The sequence below is a fragment of the Culicoides brevitarsis genome, chromosome 2 (genome assembly GCF_036172545.1).
Source record: "Culicoides brevitarsis isolate CSIRO-B50_1 chromosome 2, AGI_CSIRO_Cbre_v1, whole genome shotgun sequence".
In the NCBI taxonomy this organism is placed as follows: Eukaryota; Metazoa; Arthropoda; class Insecta; order Diptera; family Ceratopogonidae; genus Culicoides; species Culicoides brevitarsis.
In genome coordinates this window covers 2,589,536-2,609,781 of record NC_087086.1, presented here as the reverse complement: position 1 = coordinate 2,609,781, position 20,246 = coordinate 2,589,536, and the positions used below count along the sequence as shown (strand labels likewise).

Here is a 20,246-nt window from a genome sequence, read left to right as displayed (position 1 = left end):
TCTAATTTATCATTTTTAATCATTTTATAACTCAAAACTGCTAAAAAATTGAAACTGAAAAAAAAGTTTTCCTTTGACATAGTTTTGTTTTGAAAACTAAATCAAGAGAAAAAAAAACTGTGTCAAAAACTGTGTCAAAGCAATTTTTGTCAAATCTTGCTCCAAATGGATAAAAATTTGTCAGAGGGCTTTAATTTATCATTTTTAATCATTTTATAACTCAAAACTGCTAAAAAATTGAAACTGAAAAAAAATTTTTTCTTTGACATAGTTTTGTTTTGAAAACTAAATCAAGAGCAAAAAAACTGTGTCAAAAACTGTGTCAAAAACTGTGTCAAAGCAATTTTTGTCAAATCTTGCTCCAAATGGATAAAAATTTGTCAGAGGGCTCTAATTTATCATTTTTAATCATTTTATAACTCAAAACTGCCAAAAAATTGAAACTGAAAAAAAATTTTTTCTTTGACACAGTTTTGATTTGAAAACTAAATCAAGAGAAAAACTATGTCAAAAACTGTGTCAAAGCAATTTTTGTCAAATCTTGCTCCAAATGGATAAAAATTTGTCAGAGGGCTTTAATTTATCATTTTTAATCATTTTATAACTCAAAACTGCCAAAAAATTGAAACTGAAAAAAAATTTTTTCTTTGACACAGTTTTGTTTTAAAAACTAAATCAAGAGCAAAAAAACTGTGTCAAAAACTGTGTCAAAGCTATCTTTGTCAAATCTTGCTCCAAATGGATAGAAAATTGTCAGAGAGCGCTAATTTATCATTTTTAATCATTTTATAACTCAAAACTGCCAAAAAATTGAAACTGAAAAAAAATTTTTTCTTTGACACAGTTTTGTTTTGAAAACTAAATCAAGAGCAAAAAAACTGTGTCAAAAACTGTGTCAAAGCAATTTTTGTCAAATCTTGCTCCAAATGGATAAAAATTTGTCAGAGGGCTCTAATTTATCATTTTTAATCATTTTATAACTCAAAACTGCCAAAAAATTGAAACTGAAAAAAAAATTTTTTCTTTGACACAGTTTTGTTTTAAAAACTAAATCAAGAGCAAAAAAACTGTGTCAAAAACTGTGTCAAAGCAATTTTTGTCAAATCTTGCTCCAAATGGATAAAAATTTGTCAGAGGGCTCTAATTTATCATTTTTAATCATTTTATAACTCAAAACTGCCAAAAAATTGAAACTGAAAAAAAATTTTTTCTTTGACACAGTTTTGTTTTGAAAACTAAATCAAGAGAAAAACTAAATAAAAAACTGTGTCAAAAACTGTGTCAAAGCAATTTTTGTCAAATCTTGCTCCAAATGGATAAAAATTTGTCAGAGGGCTCTAATTTATCATTTTTAATCATTTTATAACTCAAAACTGCTAAAAAATTGAAACTGAAAAAAAAAATTTTCTTTGACATAGTTTTGTTTTAAAAACTAAATCAAGAGCAAAATATTTTTTTCCGTAATTTGAATTTTGATATAAAAAATTTTTATATTTTTTTCCGTAATTTGAATTTTAATATAAAAAATTTTAAAATTTTCAAAAAAATATTTAAAGTTAGATTCAGCATTTAATATGAAAATGTACAAAATTAAAAATTTCACCAAAAAAATTTTAAAATTTTTAAAGTCAATGAAATCTAAAACATTTTCAATTATTGTAATGGCCTAAATGAATATCCGACAAACAAAAGTCAGCTGATTCGTGAACTTTTGAAAGAACTTTGATCATAAAATGTTAAAAAATAACTAAAAAATTATGTGAAAAAATTATTTTTTTGAGAAAATTTTTATCTAAAATTCAAATTCTTTCATTTTAATTTCGATTTTTTTACAATTTAAAAAAAATTATAAAAATAATGAAATGTCAACGGATTTTTCAAATTAAATCAATTTTTTTCTTGTTCATTCTTGCGCATTGTCATTTCGGTGTTCATTTTCAGTAAACAAAACCAGAGGCGAAGAAAAAAAGGTTCCTAAAAATCAATTTTTTGAATAAAAATGGTAAAATTTTCGAATAAAAATTATTTTTTCCTGCACAATTTCTCACCAAATTTCATTGCAGGCGGATTCGTGTCGTTGCTGCATGTCAGCAGTCACGGAATTCACATCGCACTACATCAATCTCATCGGCTTCTCATCGCTCACGTACAAGGAAATGTTCGAGCTTGCTGTCGGCTACGAGATTTTCCCCTCAGAATCGCAGCAATTTTGCGATTCTTGCGCCCGACAACTCGTCGATTGGTACGAATTCAAGGCAATGTGCGACAAAACGCAGGAACGCCTGCTTCCCGCAAGCACGAGAACCGCTCCCGAAACACTTTGGCTCGCAAGTCACGACGACGAGGCGCCCGTGCAAATCAAAACCGAAGTAAAAGTCGAACCGGATGTCGAATATTTGCAATATTTGGATGAATCTGTGTCGTCATCGCCACCGCCTGCAAAGAAAAAGAAGCGATCCGTCTCAGTAACGTCGGAAATTGAGGATAATTTCGTCACTGTTCACTTTCGGATCTTGATTCGCAACTTTGGGCTTCAACTGACGCACAAACAGAAGGAAGCTGAGAAGCCGGAAATTGGTCTCGTTACTGTCGAAGGTTCAAATGAGACGGATTTGATGCATCAAGTATGGCTTTGTGTCAAACCTTTGCTCAAACGAGAGATAATTTTCGATGAGGAACGTTGCGAGGCGCGATGGCATCAAAATTCAGAACCTTTGGAGGAAGATATGAGCAATTTTGTGCTGTTTCAAGACAATTTAACAAAGTACACTTATGTTTCTCCCAATTTTGATCGCTTCAAAATATGGCACAAGCAAGAAAAGAATCTCTACGTGTATCCGTACTCGAAAAATTTGCACACAATTTTGCAATTTAAGATCGCGATGGCAACTTTAGTCGACCGGGATCCCAAAAGACTCGCAACTTTGACGGAAAAACTCATGCGGGAACGAAAAATGAAGGAAATTATCAAAAGTAAACCTTCGACAGAGACATTACCGACTCTCGAATCTGTCACGATTCCCGCAAAAACGACAAAATCCAACGAAAAATCAGTATTAACGGTTACTTTTGCGACCTTCATTCGTTATTTCAAGATGCAAGGTGTCTCTGGCACGCCTGCAAGTAACTTTACCATCTCAGGAAAGAATTTAGAAGAATTCAAACACAACGTTTGGAAGGCAATCAAACCTCATCTCGTGGGCGAAATCATCTTTGACGACCATGAACCCCCAAAATTATCGGAAAATGCCCCGACGGAAGACGACATGAACGAATTTGTGCATTTTCACAACAAAACGACGAAACAAGGCTTTGTTGTAGACAAGCTAACGGAATATTTGCTGAAAAGTTGGAAGGACAAAGACATCGTAATGTACATTTATCCCTATTCCATGTCTGTAGCAAATCGAAATTTGTGGCAAGAAGCGAGCAAAATAATTACAGAACCCGCGAAAATCGACGAGGATCGCCAATTATGCGAAAATGTCTTGGAAAAGTTGAAGGAAAATCATTTTTCGCAATATGGCAGGGATGCGACGGATGCTCATTGGCGAATGTGGGCCAAATATGTCTCAAGTTACCCAACGTCGCAACACGAAAAACTCATGCAAGAAGAGCCTCCTGTGCAATTTTTGACATTTTTCGATAAAAATTTCAGTTTTGTCTCGCCAGATGAAGAAAAAACTCCTGAAGACACAAAATTCAAGGTCAAATTTTTCGGGCGCTTGAAAATTTCTCGTAGCGACATGAAAAAACAAATTTTCATCGGTGAGCTGGAAATTGCGGCAAACAGCCCGGAAGAATTTTGCAACAAAGTATGGGACCGTGTTCAACCATTTATCGTAAGAGAAGTCACTTTTGTCGATAGTTTCCCGAAATTGGGCGATGGAAGACCCTCACAGGAAGATTTACATAAATTTGTCATCTTAACCGACGCCGAAAGGAAACAAAATTTCAAAATTGGCACGTTCGAGGGGAAAAACTGCGTTAATGAAGCAACTTTAGAACGTTGGACCAAAAGTTGCGACGTATTTTTAGATATTTTGCCATTTTCAACGTCAATCGATTCAGTTCAACGCAAAAATTTGCTCGATAAAATTTTGTTGGATCAAGATTCGGAGTCGGCGAGATCGACTGAGAAGTTAATTTCGCAACTCAAGTCCGTTCATGGCACGAAATTCATCGCATTCGACTATTTCTGGCGTTTATGGGCGCATTTTATTCAAGGAAGTCAACAAGAATCGCTTGTACATGAGTCTCCGCCTCAAGAATTGCAACATTTATTCACGGAAATGTCTGTGCACGAGAATTTTAACGATATGTTGGATGCCAAACGTGGATCGACGGAGCCTAGAAGTCCAAAAGACGTCAAACCATCAATTTATGAGAAGCTGAATTTATCAAAGGCGGATTTGGCGGATAAAACAAAACTCAAACATTGCGTTTTCGAGGGTTGTACGTCAATTGTTCAGATCTCAAGCTTCGTTGAACACCTGAAAAGATGCAAATTTAATCCGGATTTGGAACTAATTTATCATTGCACGTTCGAGCCATGTCAAAAAATTTATCCCAAGTACTCGACACTCAAAACGCATCTCAACCGATGTCGTTACAACCCGGATCGCGAACGAAAAATCCCGAAACAATGCCCGCATTGCCCGCAAATGGTGACAAATATGAAAAATCACATCGCCGCAAGACATTCCGACGAGCAAAGGTACATTTGTGACACGTGCGGCGTCGCCAAAGCCACGCGACAAATGTTGCAAGATCACGTCAAGGCAATCCATTTGGGCGTTACGTACACTTGCAAGATTTGCGACAGCGTTTTCAAGTCGCGCTTCAGTTTGAAGGGGCACACGATGCGAGTTCACTCCGACAAACCGTTGGAACTGAAAAAATGCGAACTTTGCGCGTACGTCAGTTACAGCGATAAGCTCATGGCGAAACACTTGCGAAGCAAACACGATCCGAACAATCAAAAAGTCCCGTGTCCCATCTGCGAGAAGCTCTACATCAACCAAAAAGCGTTGGAAGTGCACATGCAAGTGCATGCCGACACCGAATTCCCCTGCGACGTTTGCAGTCACGTGAGCAAAACCGAAAGAGGCTTGAAGTCGCATCAAACGTTGCATCAGGAATGGAAGTACGAGTGCCCGGCATGCGGATTGAAACGAAGATCGGCATTTGAAGTGAGAGTTCATTGCAAAAAGGAGCATCCGGGATACGTTTTGCCGCCCAAAGGAACAGTTTTGAAGAAAACGAGCAGAAATCGCGGCCAAATGTTGAGTTGGAAATGGACAGAGAACGAAAGACAAGAAAATTCCGAAGGAGAACGGAGTTATGACAGAAATTACGAGTAAATTTTTATTTGAATTGAATTAAGCTTAAAATTATCATAATAAATAATAAAGAAAGTGTACGTTTTAAAAATTGTTTTAAAATTATTTCAAAGAAAATATCGTAAAATTTCCATTTTTTTAATACATATTTTTTAATTTGATTTTTTTTTATCTAAAAATGATTTTTTAAAAATTAAATTAAAAAATTTGAGAAGTATATGATTTTTAAATTTAATTTTTTTTTTAATTAAAAATTTATTTATTTAAAATTATAAAATTTCAAGAAAAATTTAAAATGAAATTCAAAAATAAAAAATAAAAAAAAACAATGAAAATTTCAAAAGATTGTGAGGATGAAATTAATTTTATTTTTTTTTTAAATTTAAAATTTATTAAAAAAAAAATTCACAAATTTATAAAAATAAAAAAAAAGAATTCAATATATTTTTTGAAGATTTTACGTCAAAATTTAAAATACTGAAGATTTTTTTTTTAAATTTTTTAAAAATTGTTTTTAAATACCTATTCTAATTTTTTTTTAATTTCAAAGGAATTTTAGAAAAAAAATTAATTAAAATTTTTTTCAATTAAAAATTCATTTTTAAATATGTTATTCAAGAAAAAATAATTCTATCAAAAATTTTTAGAATTATAAAAATATCGTAGTTCTTTAAAATTTAAATTTATTTTATTTTTTTGTGAAATTTTTAAAAATTTAAAATAAATATTTTATCTTAATTTTTTTTTAATTTAAAAAAAATAGGTAATTAAAATAATTTAAAATTAAAATAAAATTAAAAAGCTTGAAATTAAATATCTTTATTAAGACAAAATCGAACGAAAGACGTATCATGATAATTTCCGCTTGGGTTCATGTAATATAAACAAAACAATTTCTGTAAATAAAGACACACAAATTTGCTTCTTCTGATTTTTGAGAGTTTTAACAGATAAAAGCCCATAAAATGGACTTGAATCTCGAAATTGACATCGAAACTGATGAAAAACCATTCAAAGTAAGTAAAATTAATTAAAAATTCATCAATTTTTAACAAAAACATTAAATTTTTAGACGCAACAGGTTTCAATAACAAAACAAACTCAATGTCGATCGTGCCTTACATTCTCTTCGACGTCATATTCCTTGGATTTTTTGGCTTGTGAAGGCTCAACTTACAAAGAACTGTTCGAAAGATCTCTCGGATATGACATTCGCCCATGTGAACCTCAAAATTTCTGCTATTCATGTGCTCAAAAGTTACTTTTGTGGCAGGAATTCAAAGAAATGTGTGATAAAAATCAGAAAATTCTGTTAGAAAAGTTCGATGATCTTGAAAAAAATACTGAAATTGAAGAAAATCGTGATGAGGAAAGGATTTTACAAGAAAGTTACAAGACAAATCCTTCATTGTTGGTTGAAAAAGAGCCTGAAATCAGTATAAAACAAGAAATTAAGGAAAAAGAAAAGAAAAATGACGAGTCTGAGAGTTCTGGATCTGAATCGGAATGCAGTTCAGACGATTTTGAGAGTGATTGGTCAGCAGAAAAGGACAAACCTGCATCGAAAAAGCGGAAAATTGTTCAAAAACCGAAAAATATTGATCGTCAAGAGCATGTTGAATTGACATTTCCAACTTACATTCGTCGATATAACAGCGAAAACATAAAAAATTGTGAATTTGTCGGAAATTTCACGATTGAAGGCAATTTTGAAGAACTCTATCAACAAATTTATTCCATCATCAAGTCCTTCATCCGCGGAGAAATCATTTTTTGTGCAAAAACGGGCGTTCCATCATGGAGTCCAAAAATTACTTTACATGAAAAGCGTTTTGATCGCTTCATCGCGTTCCTTGACTCTCAATTCGGAAATCCATGTTCGAACCCATCGATGCGACACTTCCTAAAATGGCAAAATTGTCCACTGAAACTCCTGATTTACATCTACGGCAAGAATATTCGGACCCAACAGCATTTCCAAAAGTGTGAAAAGTTGCTGAATATTCCGAAAACTAAAAAGAAGAAAAAAGAATCTTATAAAAAATTGCACGACAAAATTATTTGTTTGAGTGATTCGAGTTGATGAGAGTTCAATAAAATTATTTAGTCTTAAAATATTTTTTTTTTAATTGGAGAAATGCACAAATTATGAAATTTTTCGAAGTTTTCCGGTAAGTTCGAGAGAATTCAAAACGCACTTTGTCAACAAAATTGACGAGCGACACGCGAGCACTCAATCACGCAAATTTCTCATAAACACCCGATCAACAGTTGCCGGTTCAAAAACCCGTTTCAGCTACGATCGTGCGTGAGTGTGATTGATTTATTGTATTTAAATGGCGCAACATGATTAACATCGTGTAAGGCGATTTGCAATTGTGACTGAATTCATTGACTTCTGTCGGAATGTGTAAATTCACAGCGGCGAAGAAGTGTTTGGAAATTTATTTTAAAAAAAATTTGGAGAAAGATTTTAATAAATTCAGAATTTTTTAGAATTAATAATTTTACAAAAAATTTCTGAACTTTTATTCATTAAAATTTTTTAAAATATTAATTAAAATTCTATTTTTTTTTATTTTCTCGTATTTTAAAAATTTTCTACCTAAAACTTTAATTTCCCATAATTATTAATTTTTCCAAATTTTTTTTCCAAAAAAATCTAAAAAAATTATTTACGAAAAATAATTTAAATATTTTTTTTAATATGTAATTTTTAAAATTATTTATTTTTAAATATTTTATTTAATTAAAAAATTAATTCAATTTATTCAAGGTACAAATCATTAAATTTTGAGATTTTTATCCAATTTTTTTTTTATTTTTTATATTTCTCATGTTCTTTGATTTTTTTTACAATTTTATATTCATATTTTTAAAGAAAATGTTTTTTCAATAATTTATTACTTCACATTAAACGAAAATAGAAAATTATCTAAAATCAGTAACATAACCTCAAAATTTAAAAATATAACCTCAAAATTTCAGATCACATAAGCTAATTTTCAAAAAATTTAAGAAAAAAAACATTAAATTTTAACTCTTTGAACAAAATTTTAACATTTCTCTTTAAAAACATATAAAAATTCACAGATCTTACGAGATCTAATTATCTCAAAAAATTTCGCGCCATTTTTTCACCGCGAGGCACATCAAAACATGCACCTACAACGCGACAAAAAATCGGTAAACAAATTATTCAACGAAGAAATGAAATAAAAAAAAATAAATTGAAAACAAATATCAAGTGATAATCGTCACGTATCGGCTTCAGTATAAGAGAAACCGTTGAAACGTTAACATTAACTTTTAACAAACATAAAAAATCATCATTGAAGAAAGTGTTACTAAAGAAAAAGAAAAAAAAATATCAACATAAAAATATTGAAAGTGAAAAAAAAATCATGAAGAGCTCTTTAATAATCACAATTTTCTCGATAATCTTAATGTTTGCCGCCAAAACATCCAAAGCCATGCCCTTGAGTATTTACGATTTTCTCATAAGCGATGCAAAATTCCTCTCAGACGTTGGCGAATATTATTTTGGAGCGGATGAAACTGAAGATGGCGAGTTAAAACGCGTTGTGCGACAAGAAAATTCCGATAGAAATGGCAGCGCAGGCGACAAATGCATGCTTCCAATGCGAAAAGGGTATTGTCGAGCTCTTATCCCTCGCTTTAGGTAAGTTTTTCATTCGCAGCAAAAAATTTTATTGAATTTCTCGTTAATCACTGTGACTGCAATTAATGCATGTTGTGACATCGCTTCTCATAATTGTGCGATAAATAGTGAAACTCGTGTATTTCTTTTTTAATTTCTATCGAACGGTGTCGCTAAAAACACTTTTTTCATAAATTTCATCAGAAAATTTTATTAAAAAAATTTTTTCAAGTCCCACAGTGTCGTAAAGTGTCATTATTGCGAAAAATTCCGCTGATGTTGATAATCCTAAAATTATTAAAAATTTTTTTGTCTGTTTATTTGTGCATCAAATCAATATTTTTACTCGAGATCAGCATAAAAACAAACAAACAAAGTCAGACAATGACAAAAAAAATGACAATAACTTGAATTTTATTTGATTTCTTTTTTCTTTCACGCAGTTACGACCCATCGAAGGGAACCTGCATCGAATTCAAGTTTGGCGGATGTGATGGAAATGCAAACAACTTCCTCAGCTTCGATCAGTGCATGAATGCGTGCGGCAAAGGTGAGTCACTGAAATTCGTTAAAAAAATTTTTTACGTCATTTTATTTTTTTTTTTAGCGAAAAGAGTGTAAAATTACGTCAAATCGAGAGAAATGGGTTTTTTTCGTTCGTTGCACGTTCAACTTGTGTATATAGTATTTTTTTGATAAATATTTTAAATGTATTTAATTTATTGTATTATTATGTATTGTTATGTCATTTTTGGTCAACTTTTGTTGAATGAATAAAAGAAATATTTATTTTTAACTGATTATTACCGCACAAAAAAAAAAGAAATGCGAATTGGTGAGTCAACAACAGTTATGGGAACAATTCTTTGCTAATTTCTGCAAGAAACGTTTAATTTGAGGAGATAAGATCGGAATTGGACTCTTTATGAGTTTATCAGATGCGAGTTAAGGAATAAAGGATTGAATGGAAAGCAATTATTGGGAGATTTTTTCGCTTCTGTGGATTTTTTTGATTCAATTATTGATAAATTTTGGTAAGTTTTGTGAATTTTTTTGTTGTTAGAGTCAAAATTTTTCCTTTTTTGAATTAATTTTTATTTTTTTTCTTAAAAAAAAACTCTTTTTTGATCCAAAATTGATTGAATTTTATCTCAAAGAAGGTCAAAAAACTTAATTTTTAATTTATTTCTTAAGTTTAAAAAAAAATCAACCAAAAATGTGTCTTTGAAACTTTTTTTTTTGTTTTGTATAAAATATTAAATTAAAAAAAAAGATTTTTTAAAAAATATATATTTAATATTTAAATTTAAAAAATTACTCAAAATAAAATTTTTGAACAAAAATAATTTATAAAAAATATTTTTATGACGAAATATTAAATTTTTTTGAATAAAAAAAAAATAAATTAAAATTTTTGAACAAAAATAATTTTTTAAAAAATATTTTTACGACAAAATATTAAATTTTTTTGAATAAAAAAAAAATTAATTTTTTAAAAAATATTTTTATGACGAAATATTAAATTTTTTTGAATAAAAAAAAATTAAATTAAAATTTTTGAACAAAAATAATTTTTTAAAAATATTTTTATGACGAAATATTAAATTTTTTTGAATAAAAAAAAATTAAATTAAAATTTTTGAACAAAAATAATTTTTTAAAAATATTTTTATGACGAAATATTAAATTTTTTTTTGAATAAAAAAAAATTAAAATAAAATTTTTAAACAAAAATAATTTTTTAAAAATATTTTAATGACAAAATATAAAAATTTTTGAAAAAAAAAAACAAAAATAATTTTTTAAAAAATATTTTTATGACGAAATATTAAATTTTTTTGAATAAAAAATATAAATTTTAAGTTCCTGAAGCAAACTTCAACGAAAAATCAAGAAAATTTGACTTTTTTAATTATTTTATTAAGGTTATTGTCCTAAAATCACCCATTTTTTAAACGAAAACTTTTCCACAAATCCTCCTTGACGAAAAAAAACTAAGCCAAACTACAAGAAAAGAAGAAAACATTAAATAAAATTAACATTTAACAAGAAAACATTTAAATCTACACCGAAAAAAAATCTATTCGAATAATTAATTCAAGCGAAAACAAAATATTAAATTGTTTATAAGCTTTGCTCTTGTTTCTCTCGGAACATTTTTATTGTTTAATCCGTCTCATTATTTCATATCTTGATATTTTTCATTGTTTTTTCGACACGATTTTCTTCGTCTCGTTCTGAAAAAGCAAAAAAAAAAAAAGGAATTTATTAAGGATAAAGACGAAAAGAAGGGAAAAACAAGTGCTTAGTAGTTGTTTTATTTCAACTCATTTAAAAATAATTTAATTAAAAAATGCATCGTTGTTGCCGTCGTCGAGATTTACGGAACAGAAGGAGTAACGACGCATTCAACCATGAACGAGTAGTCTTGAAAAGTGTTTTAATTTGTCGTCGAGATGATTTTTCTGTTACTTTATGGCTTGTTTGTTTTGCGGATGAAAGTAACGGCTTTCGAGAGGCGCTCAAAACGATCGGAAATTGTTTCGTTCTTGGAAATTTCTTCATTTTTCAAGGCTTCTGTGAGCTCATCGAGCAAACGAACGTGATTATCGAGCATTTCTTTGATGGATGTCAAGTGAATTTGCTCTTCTCGAGGCAAAGAGTTGAATTGACGAAGCAAATCTTGAACTGTTTGGTATTTGGAAGAAAGTTGATCGACCTAAAATTAAAGAAATTTTAATAAAAAAATTTTTTTTCTTATTTTAGGTAAAAAATTACATCAACACTCCTTGAACGACGCCCGTTTCGATGACTTTTAGAAGGAAAATTTGAGGATTTTACAAGTTTTTTGTAATAAGCTTCCATATCGGGATCCAATTTGGCACACATTCGACTTTGTACCTCCTTTTCTATTAAACGTTCGATCTTTGAACTCAGTTCCTTCACATTTTTATCACGAAAATCGTTGAATTTTTCATTTTTATCGCCTTTGGAGGACTCATCGTCAGCATGTAACGCATCATAACGACTCATCAAGTGAGGAGAAATCCAATTTTTGAGTTCTGGATCGTCATCGAGGGACTTGTGAACGTTCTGCGACAAGAAAATTATGAAAAAATTATTAATTTTGGAACAAAATCTTACCTCAATTAAATGTTTCATGGCATTTTTGATTGAAAATTGATCATTTTCGGGCTTCAAGCTCCTACGCGACTTGGAAAGTGCAATTTCTATTTTAGCAAATGTTGAGTTCTTCGGTAAAATTGATGAATTTGAGTTGAAATCGACTTTAATGTTTACAAAAGGTGATGTTGAGTCAATATTTGTATCGTTTTTATCAATATTTTTTTGTAAATCATCAAAAATTGGCTCTTTTAATGAGATTTTCTCACTTTTATGTTGAAATTCGTTCTTTTCGTTGTCATGTTTTGCTTCACATTTCATATTCGAAGCGACTTTTGGTCCAAAAACGTGAAGTTCTTTCGCTTCTTTGTCATAATCGAACTCTTTTTCCAACTTTTTCGACAATTTATGACCTTTTTGATGTTTGTGATGATGTCGATGGTCCTCATTTTTGTCTGAAACCGACAACAAATGTCTTCCAAACTTCGTTTCTTCATCTTTTGGATCATTTTCGTATTCAGGGTAATCACTTTCAGACCAATTTTCTGTCTTTTCATCGTCTTGTGCGCGTTTAAAGAGATTATAATTCGGTAAATCGCGTTCTTTGTATGGAAAAACGAATGTATCGTCAGGTTTTTCTTCTTTCAAACTCGATTTTGGGTCTTTTTCGGGTTCGCGATACACTAAAACTTGTCCGTCGCTGTACCCATAGCTCGGTAATGATGGGCCCATGCCTCTGTGCATGAGTTTATTGCTAATTTTTAGCTTTATTTCGTTCGATGGATTGATGGAACGACGTTTTTCTTCCAAAATTTCCTCTGAATCTTCATAATTTGTTGCATTTGCTGCCATTTCTTGTTCGTTTTTCGATGTTTTTTCCGTTTTTACGCCTTCTATGAGAGTATTTCGTCTCAAAGTCCTCAAATCATCGTTATGCCTTTGGTGAAATGACTCCAAATCGTATTCATCTTCCTCATTTTCGTCAAATTTCATTGGAATTATTGGTTTTGGGAACTTTTTCGGTTCAAAAGCTTTGTCCAAATGAACCGCTTCCCATAATTTTTGCTCTCTTGCCTCCTTTTCGTGACAATATTCCTTCTTTTTCGATGCCCGACACTCGTTTTCGCGGAATTTCTCGTACCATTGATCGCCTGTCTCAATAAAACTCGTCAATTTTTCGTCTTCTTCCTCGTCTTCGACACTATCCGAGTCATCCTCGTACGTTAAAATGTCTCTTTTTGTCACATGCCCATCCCGAATGCCTCGTACTGCATGCTGAATCCACTCGAAATCCGCTTGAGACTCCCCTAGTTTGTCCAAAAACGTTTTAAGGGGATCCGATTCGCAGAAAACCTGAAATTTATTTAAAAAAATGTTATTTGCTCAACATAATACGTCGTTAAATGTCTGTTCAAACAAACAAATGACTCGAAGGTGATCAATCACTCAAGGAAAAAAATCGCTGGCAGCACAAAAAATGACATTTAAAATCTGTTTGTTCTTGAATTATTAAAAGATTTGACGTGAAAGATGCTAAAAATGTTTGCCGAACGTCATTTTTCCATTTTTTTCTTCGAGAAAATTGTAATCAATACGGGCAGTAATTGAATCCTGTCTTGTCCAAATATTTAATGAGAAAAGTTGTTCAGAGTCCATCTCGTAAATGCTTGTTTTTAATTAAAATTTTTCATTAACAAGCTTTTTTTCCTGCCTCACATGCAATTTTCTCGCATTATTTGTGTGCTCCGGAGCGTTCATAAGTAATGAGCTGCCTTTGTTGCGCACAAAACGAAGACAAACGGGACACAAATGAAGTCAAAATGCATTAAGTACTTACAGTAATGCACTGTCTACCTGTCTCATTAACGTCTTTTTGCGCCCTGATGTCACTCGAACATTTTTCCTCCGATATCAATCTAAGGTGACAGGTGCTTTTAATTAATTTTCACAAAATTTTTTCGCTCGTCACGTCGAACCGAAAAACACTTTTCGCTACCGCATCAAATAATAATGCGAGAATAATTCGAATCGAATGCCGAACGTGCCAGGCAAACGTTAAAAGACGATATTTCCGCACATGGCTGGAAATTGCATGAAAGTCGAAACTAATAGAAGTCATGAAAAGGGAAACATTATGACTTTACCCGGAAATGTGTGTGTGTGAGAGCATGAGAGAAGAAAGGTGACATGTTTATTAAAATAATATAATTTTATACATTATTTACCTCTCAGACATATTTTCTTAATGAATGAACGTCGAACGTCGTTTTGCTAACGAAGAGAGGGTTCTGTTGCTATTTTTATGCATTTTCAGTGCGATTATTATTTCAAAAGAATAAATTTTACCATAATTCACGTAAAAATATGTTCAAACACACTACGTTACTTGCCTACTAATATTAATAATAATGTATTATTTATAATGAGCTTCCTTGCTCAACTTCCCATATTGAGTTGTTAACTGCGATTTTGTGAGGAAATTGAATTTTTTTTTTAAATTTTAAATAAAAATAATTTTGTTTTATTTATTTTTTTAAATATTTAAAAAAAAAAATTTAATTTTTTTTATTTGAAAAAATTTAAAATTTTTAATTTTTTTTTATTTTAAAAAAATTATTTATAAAATTTTAAAATTCTAAAATTAAAATAAATTAAAATAAAATTTAAAAAATTACATAATTTTTTTTTAAAGTGATAAAAATTTAAAATATTTTTTTTTTAAATATTAATTAAAAAGTTATAATCTTTGTAAAAATTGAAAATATTCTAAAATTACGAAAAAATTTCCAAGTTTCTTTGATGAGTTTTTTAATTTAAAAATTTTAAATAAATAAAAATATTTAATTAAAATTAAATAAATAAATAAAATAAAATTAATAAAAATCAATAAATATTTAATTAAATGTTTAATTATTTTTTTAAAATTTGATTGAAATATAAAATTATTTTAAAATATTTTATTTATTTATTCTTTTTTATATTTTGGTTTAATTAAATATTTTAATATTTTTTAAATTCAAATTAACTTGAAAATAATTTCAAAAAAATTTTAATTGAAAATATGTTGAGATTTTAAAGAACAAAATGATTCATTATTTGAAAAAAATTAAATTAAAAAAAAAATAATAAAAATTATTTTTAAAATAAGATTAGTTAATTTTAGAAATTAATTTTTTAAAAATTATTTGAATATTTTATATTTTTATTATAATTTTTAATTAATTTAATTTAATTTTTATTTAAACAATTTTTTTTTAATTTTAAGTTTTAATGAGAAAATATGATTTTTAATTTTTTTTTATAAATAAAAATAAATATTAATATATTTCGTTAAATTTCTCACAAAATCGCAGTAATTTTTAAGGAACACATTATAATGGAAAACGTGTAAATAATATAATAAAAAATGTTCCGATGTAGTAATAGTTCGGTTGTTAAATTACATAAAAATAACATTTTTTTGTTGCTCGGTAGCAGGTGTCATTGTCGTCGACTCGCATCGGAAGCCGGATAATTTTGTGATGTTTTAAAGGAAAAATCTTCAAAGCTCTGCAAAAGCATGTGAGATGCCTTCAGGTGATCAAGAAAAAAGTTTTTTTTGCACGTTTTAATCACTCAAAAACGTCACCAATCTTTTTCCATTATTTTTGTTTTTTTTTTCATAAAAGCAAAAAAAAAAAAGAAATGCGTAGAGTGGCGAGAAGAAGAAACAAAAAACACAAAAGAATGTCCTTTAATATTTTTATGGTCTTTATGATTTTTTTTTTGTTTTGTTTTGTTTTGCAACTATTACTCCGCTCAAGTTTTCTATCGGAAACAGAGAGACTCTTAGACACAATTTCTATTTACTACTATTCATTTGTTGCTGCTTACGCTTTGTTAAGCCATTATTATTGTCTTTTGTACAATGGAAATGAAAATCTTTTCCCTCTTTTTTTTCTCATAAATACACAAAAATTTTGCGTCATCATCATTACTATTCAAATACAATCGGGGTAAAAATAGAAGTCTTCTCATTTTTTTTTTTTTATTTCGACGGTAAACAATGCAACGTCAATCTACGAAATTTTTTGTTCGAAAGATATCATTTTTGTCATTTCCTAAAATTTAATGGATTTTCCTTAAAATATGTTTCCAGATTTCGACGAGAAACTATTCCTGAAAACCCGAGGCATGAAGCAGCAAACGCGTAATTACCTCCGTTTCGTTCGTTCGCATCACATGTCAAGAGGAGATGCATGCTGATGATTATAATAAAGCAACAAATTTTCCGGTTGTGTACAAAAATTTAACGAGCCAACGAGTGAAAAGGCGGAAAAAGAGAGATTTTTGTTGAAAATTTTACAAATTAATATCCACAAGGTATAAATTTTCATTCAGATTAGTTGATATTTACTTTAATCTCGCATTTTTTTTTAGAATAATGATAAAAATGCAGAACAAGGCATGCGAATAAACTATGGAAGTGAGTTCATGTTCAGTTTTTGCCATTTTTACATGAAAATTGTTTTTGCAGAGACACAATGGGGTTAATTTTTTAATTTTAACTTTTTTTTTTTTGACTTGCTATTCAGAAAATTAAAATTTTTATCGCTTTTCACGGACCTTTCACGGAATTTTTACGAAAAAAATTTATGAAAATTTTAATTTTTTTGACTCGAATTCGTCGAAAAAAAATTTTAATGCATTTTTATGAAGAAATTTTTATTAAAAATGAAATTTAATGAGTCAAAAATATTTTTTTTTGAGAATTATTAATTAAAAAGTTCCTTTTTGAGTCTTTAATGGATCATATTTTTATTAAAAAAGAAATTTTTTAACCAGAAAATGATAAAAAAATACTTTTTAGAACTTTTAGAAATTTTTTTAGAGCTAAAAATTAAAAAATCTGAAGTTAAATTTATCACAAATTATTTTTCAATAAAAATTTTAAATATTTTTCATCTAAAATTAAATTTTTTCAAAAAAAAAATATATTTTTTTTAAGAATTAAATAATTTATAAAATTGAATTAAAATTAAATAAATTTTTAAAAAATAATCAAATCCATTAATTAATATTTTAAAATTAAATTTATCAAAAAAAAAATTTTTTTTTGTTAAAAAATTTATTTTCGTGAACATTTTCGACCTAAAATTAAATTTTTAATTAAAAATTTCTAAAAAAAAACTTTTAATTTTTTTCTTCTTTTTTAGCTCATTGTGCCTCAAACTACTCACACTTCATCCCCCAAACGCTGAAATTTGTCATGTACGCGCGAAAAAAATCCCGAAGCGATTTCACTAAATGGACATTCAAAACAAAACAAGCAACAAAAGAGAGAGAGACAAAGACAAAAAAAAATATTTAAAAACAAACAAAAGTACATAAAAATTCATATGCAAAGATAATTCTATTAAATATGATTATCATAATACGCCCGTTATGATAATCATAATTTTATTTCTTTTTAAATCTCTTCAATACAACATTAAGTCTGTTTTTGTGTCGCGCAGCTGAGACCCCTTCACGTTCTTACTGGCGCGCGATATTTTTCCGGATTTAATGCAAATTTTTCATTTTTTACGGAAAAATCGCTCGATAGTTGGAATGAAAAAAAGTGAGGGAGAAAACTTACTTGAAACATTTTGCTCTGTAAGAGCAGAAAAAGAATCGCAATTAAATTTAAATTCATCTTAATTGACGGAATTGGACAAAAACATCCAATGCACGGGTAACTATGATCAGTTTTTATCTTGATTTTGTCTCGAAATGTCTTTAAAATTAATTTTAATTGTAATTTTTTGTAGATTTTTTCAAGCCGAAGGCATTCCGGACAACTCAATCTGCCTCATTCGGAATCGTTTATTCGAGAAATCAGGATTTTTGTATCCAGAAAGTGATATTTTCAACCACGATAGAGATCGAAGGAAGATTTTTGCCGAAATTTATGACGTCAGGAAGACTTCTGAGGCTCCGTTGTGTCTTCCGTCGAACGATCGGTGCAAATGGCGCTTTGAACTTGAAAAAAATGGTCAATACAGGCTCAAAAGTGTTCATTATGACGAATATTTGTACAGCGCAGCGGATGATTTTAACCATGATGCGGATCGGAGAAAGGCTTTTACGTGGTCTGATGAAAAATGCGACGATCCGGAATGTTTTTGGGAAGTAACAAGAGTTGGAAATTATTTTACCATCAAAAATTCGAAATATTTGGATCATCTTTATGCTGCAGCGGACGATTTGCGGTTCGATGAGAAGCGTCGTCAGGTGTTCGGATGGCTTTGGAATGGAAATGTCGCCGTAAATGACGACAAAGCGAGTCACTGGACAATTATTTGTTGAAAAAAGCAATAAATTTCGCACGAAAATCCACACGCGGGACTTTAAATCATTTTTCTGGCGCGTTAATGTAATCCAAAAGTGCTCCTGCCGACATCCATCGAAGCAATTTCTTCGGAGACACATCGAGAGAAATGTCTCTGAACTCGCACGAAATGCACAAAAAGACATAAAACTTGTGTAATTCTTATTTATTTGACTCTGGGGGAGTTGTCGTGTCGGTCCGTTTACGTGCACGAGGAATCAATAAATAGATAAAATTACCTTCAGACTTTGTCGCATTTCGAAAGAAGAAATTATTATTACGCCTTTTTTCATTCAATCAATAACTCCGAATGTTATCATCATAAAAAATGTATCAAAATGAGGGGACATGCCATGAAGGGGTTTCATATTTTTTTTTCTTCTTTTTTTTCAACGCAGGACCAACAAAAACAAATAAAAAAGGGTAAATATGTCGATTTTGTGGTTGTTTTGTGGATTACCTCGATATTAAATAAAAAATAATGCACTTGTTTTGCTCCATATTTGCGATTTGCGGTGCGAGAGTGATGGAAAAGGTCGACTCAACACGCATTAAGGAGGATTCGGAGGATTTACAAGAAGGAAAAAAGGAGCAGGAACGGATTTGAACCTCATAAAATGTCATGAAATGCTCATTATGGGTCGAATTTTCGGGTTCACAGTGGGTTAACGATGGGTTTTTGTTAATTTGATCTGTTGAATATCAATTTCATGGAGAAAAATTGACATTTTTGGTTGATTTTGAGTAAATATCCTTCAAATTTTCACTTTTTTACTCAAAAATTTAAATTTATTATTAAATTTTTGATAAATTTTAATGAAATTTTATCTAAAAATTATACAAGAGAGTCAATTTTTGATGAATTCTTTTAAAATAAGAAAATTTTTTTAAAATTGTTTATTCAAAAAAAGAAGTTTCTTAACAAAAATCTTAATTTTTTGATGAGTTTTTGAAATATTCAAATTTTCTGAAAAATTTCTTTTTTAAATACCTACATATAAAAAAAATGACAAAACTTAATTTATTTATTGTTTAATTTAATTTATTTATTAAAATTTTTATTTATTTTTTAAAATTTTTCAAATTAATTAATTTTTTAAAATTATTATAAATTTTTTTTGAATTTGATAAAAAAAAAATTCATTTTTCTGAAAATATTTTTATAAAAAAATAATTTGATATTTAATTAAATCATTAAATAATTATTTAAAATTTTATAATAATTTTTAACAATAGTTTAAAAAAAATTTAATTTAATAATTAATTTATTAATTATTAATTAATAATTATTAAATAACTAATTAATTTATTAATTTAAAAAATTTTTTTTTTAATTTTTGTCAATTTTTTTTTTATATTTAAATTTGCATTTTTGTCCTTTTTTTTAAGTTTTAACAAACATTTTTCAAATAATTAAATTTCTTACCTTTTTTGAGTGAAAATTTCAACCAAAATTTCTTTTTTTGTTTTTCCTTTTTAAAGTAATTTTCTTTAATTTTTATGTGAAAATTTATAAAAAAAATTAAATATTTTCTCACAAATCCTTCATAATCCTTTAAAATTTCCCACTTTTTCTCATATATTTTCATCCACTCATCTCATGCTGTAATGATAAAATATAATTTTCCATCTCAATTATATTCGAAACGAAAAACGGAAATTTCATTTCTGCTGCATATCTCTTTTCACAGAGAGTCCCCGCACGTTGAAATTGTTTCAACAGGTAATGTCGTCTCATCGTCAAGCGAGAATCCGGGCGTCTAAAAGTTTC

The 20,246-nt window shown here is 29.1% G+C and overlaps 4 protein-coding genes across 4 annotated transcripts; 3 read left to right on the top strand and 1 right to left on the bottom strand.

Annotated features, from left to right (window-relative positions):
- The first annotated feature begins 1,945 nt into the window (after positions 1–1,945).
- On the top strand, positions 1,946–5,414 carry LOC134832607 (uncharacterized). The gene is made up of 2 exons (XM_063846690.1): positions 1,946–2,002; positions 2,064–5,414. The coding sequence occupies exons 1-2, from the start codon at positions 2,000–2,002 to the stop codon at positions 5,361–5,363; spliced, it is 3,303 nt and encodes a 1,100-aa protein (XP_063702760.1). The 5' UTR covers positions 1,946–1,999; the 3' UTR covers positions 5,364–5,414.
- An 819-nt stretch (positions 5,415–6,233) lies between these two features.
- On the top strand, positions 6,234–7,438 carry LOC134831547 (uncharacterized). The gene is made up of 2 exons (XM_063845299.1): positions 6,234–6,358; positions 6,415–7,438. Exons 1-2 carry the CDS (start codon positions 6,308–6,310, stop codon positions 7,423–7,425), a joined length of 1,062 nt encoding a protein of 353 aa, XP_063701369.1. The 5' UTR covers positions 6,234–6,307; the 3' UTR covers positions 7,426–7,438.
- A 1,350-nt stretch (positions 7,439–8,788) lies between these two features.
- On the top strand, positions 8,789–11,847 carry LOC134832606 (boophilin-H2-like). Its single transcript, XM_063846689.1, has 3 exons — positions 8,789–9,024; positions 9,447–9,553; positions 11,770–11,847. Exons 1-3 carry the CDS (start codon positions 8,789–8,791, stop codon positions 11,820–11,822), a joined length of 396 nt encoding a protein of 131 aa, XP_063702759.1. The 3' UTR covers positions 11,823–11,847.
- On the bottom strand, positions 11,841–17,752 carry LOC134832605 (golgin subfamily A member 6-like protein 22). Its single transcript, XM_063846688.1, has 4 exons — positions 17,744–17,752; positions 12,148–13,479; positions 11,905–12,096; positions 11,841–11,861 (listed from the first exon to the last, which is right to left on the bottom strand). Exons 1-4 carry the CDS (start codon positions 17,750–17,752, stop codon positions 11,841–11,843), a joined length of 1,554 nt encoding a protein of 517 aa, XP_063702758.1.
- Positions 17,753–20,246: the final 2,494 nt, after the last annotated feature.

Coding starts and splice junctions, on each gene's coding strand:
- LOC134832606 (XM_063846689.1), top strand. CDS start 8,789: ATGTTTGCCGCCAAAACATCCAAAGCCATGCCCTTGAGTATTTACGAT. Junction 9,025..9,446: donor GCTCTTATCCCTCGCTTTAG/GTAAGTTTTTCA, acceptor TCTTTCACGCAG/TTACGACCCATCGAAGGGAA. Junction 9,554..11,769: donor CATGAATGCGTGCGGCAAAG/GTGAGTCACTGA, acceptor TTCTTATTTTAG/GTAAAAAATTACATCAACAC.
- LOC134832605 (XM_063846688.1), bottom strand. Junction 12,097..12,147: donor CCATGAAACATTTAATTGAG/GTAAGATTTTGT, acceptor TTCTTGTCGCAG/AACGTTCACAAGTCCCTCGA. Junction 11,862..11,904: donor AACGTTTAATAGAAAAGGAG/GTACAAAGTCGA, acceptor CCGATATGGAAG/CTTATTACAAAAAACTTGTA.
- LOC134831547 (XM_063845299.1), top strand. CDS start 6,308: ATGGACTTGAATCTCGAAATTGACATCGAAACTGATGAAAAACCATTC. Junction 6,359..6,414: donor CTGATGAAAAACCATTCAAA/GTAAGTAAAATT, acceptor TTAAATTTTTAG/ACGCAACAGGTTTCAATAAC.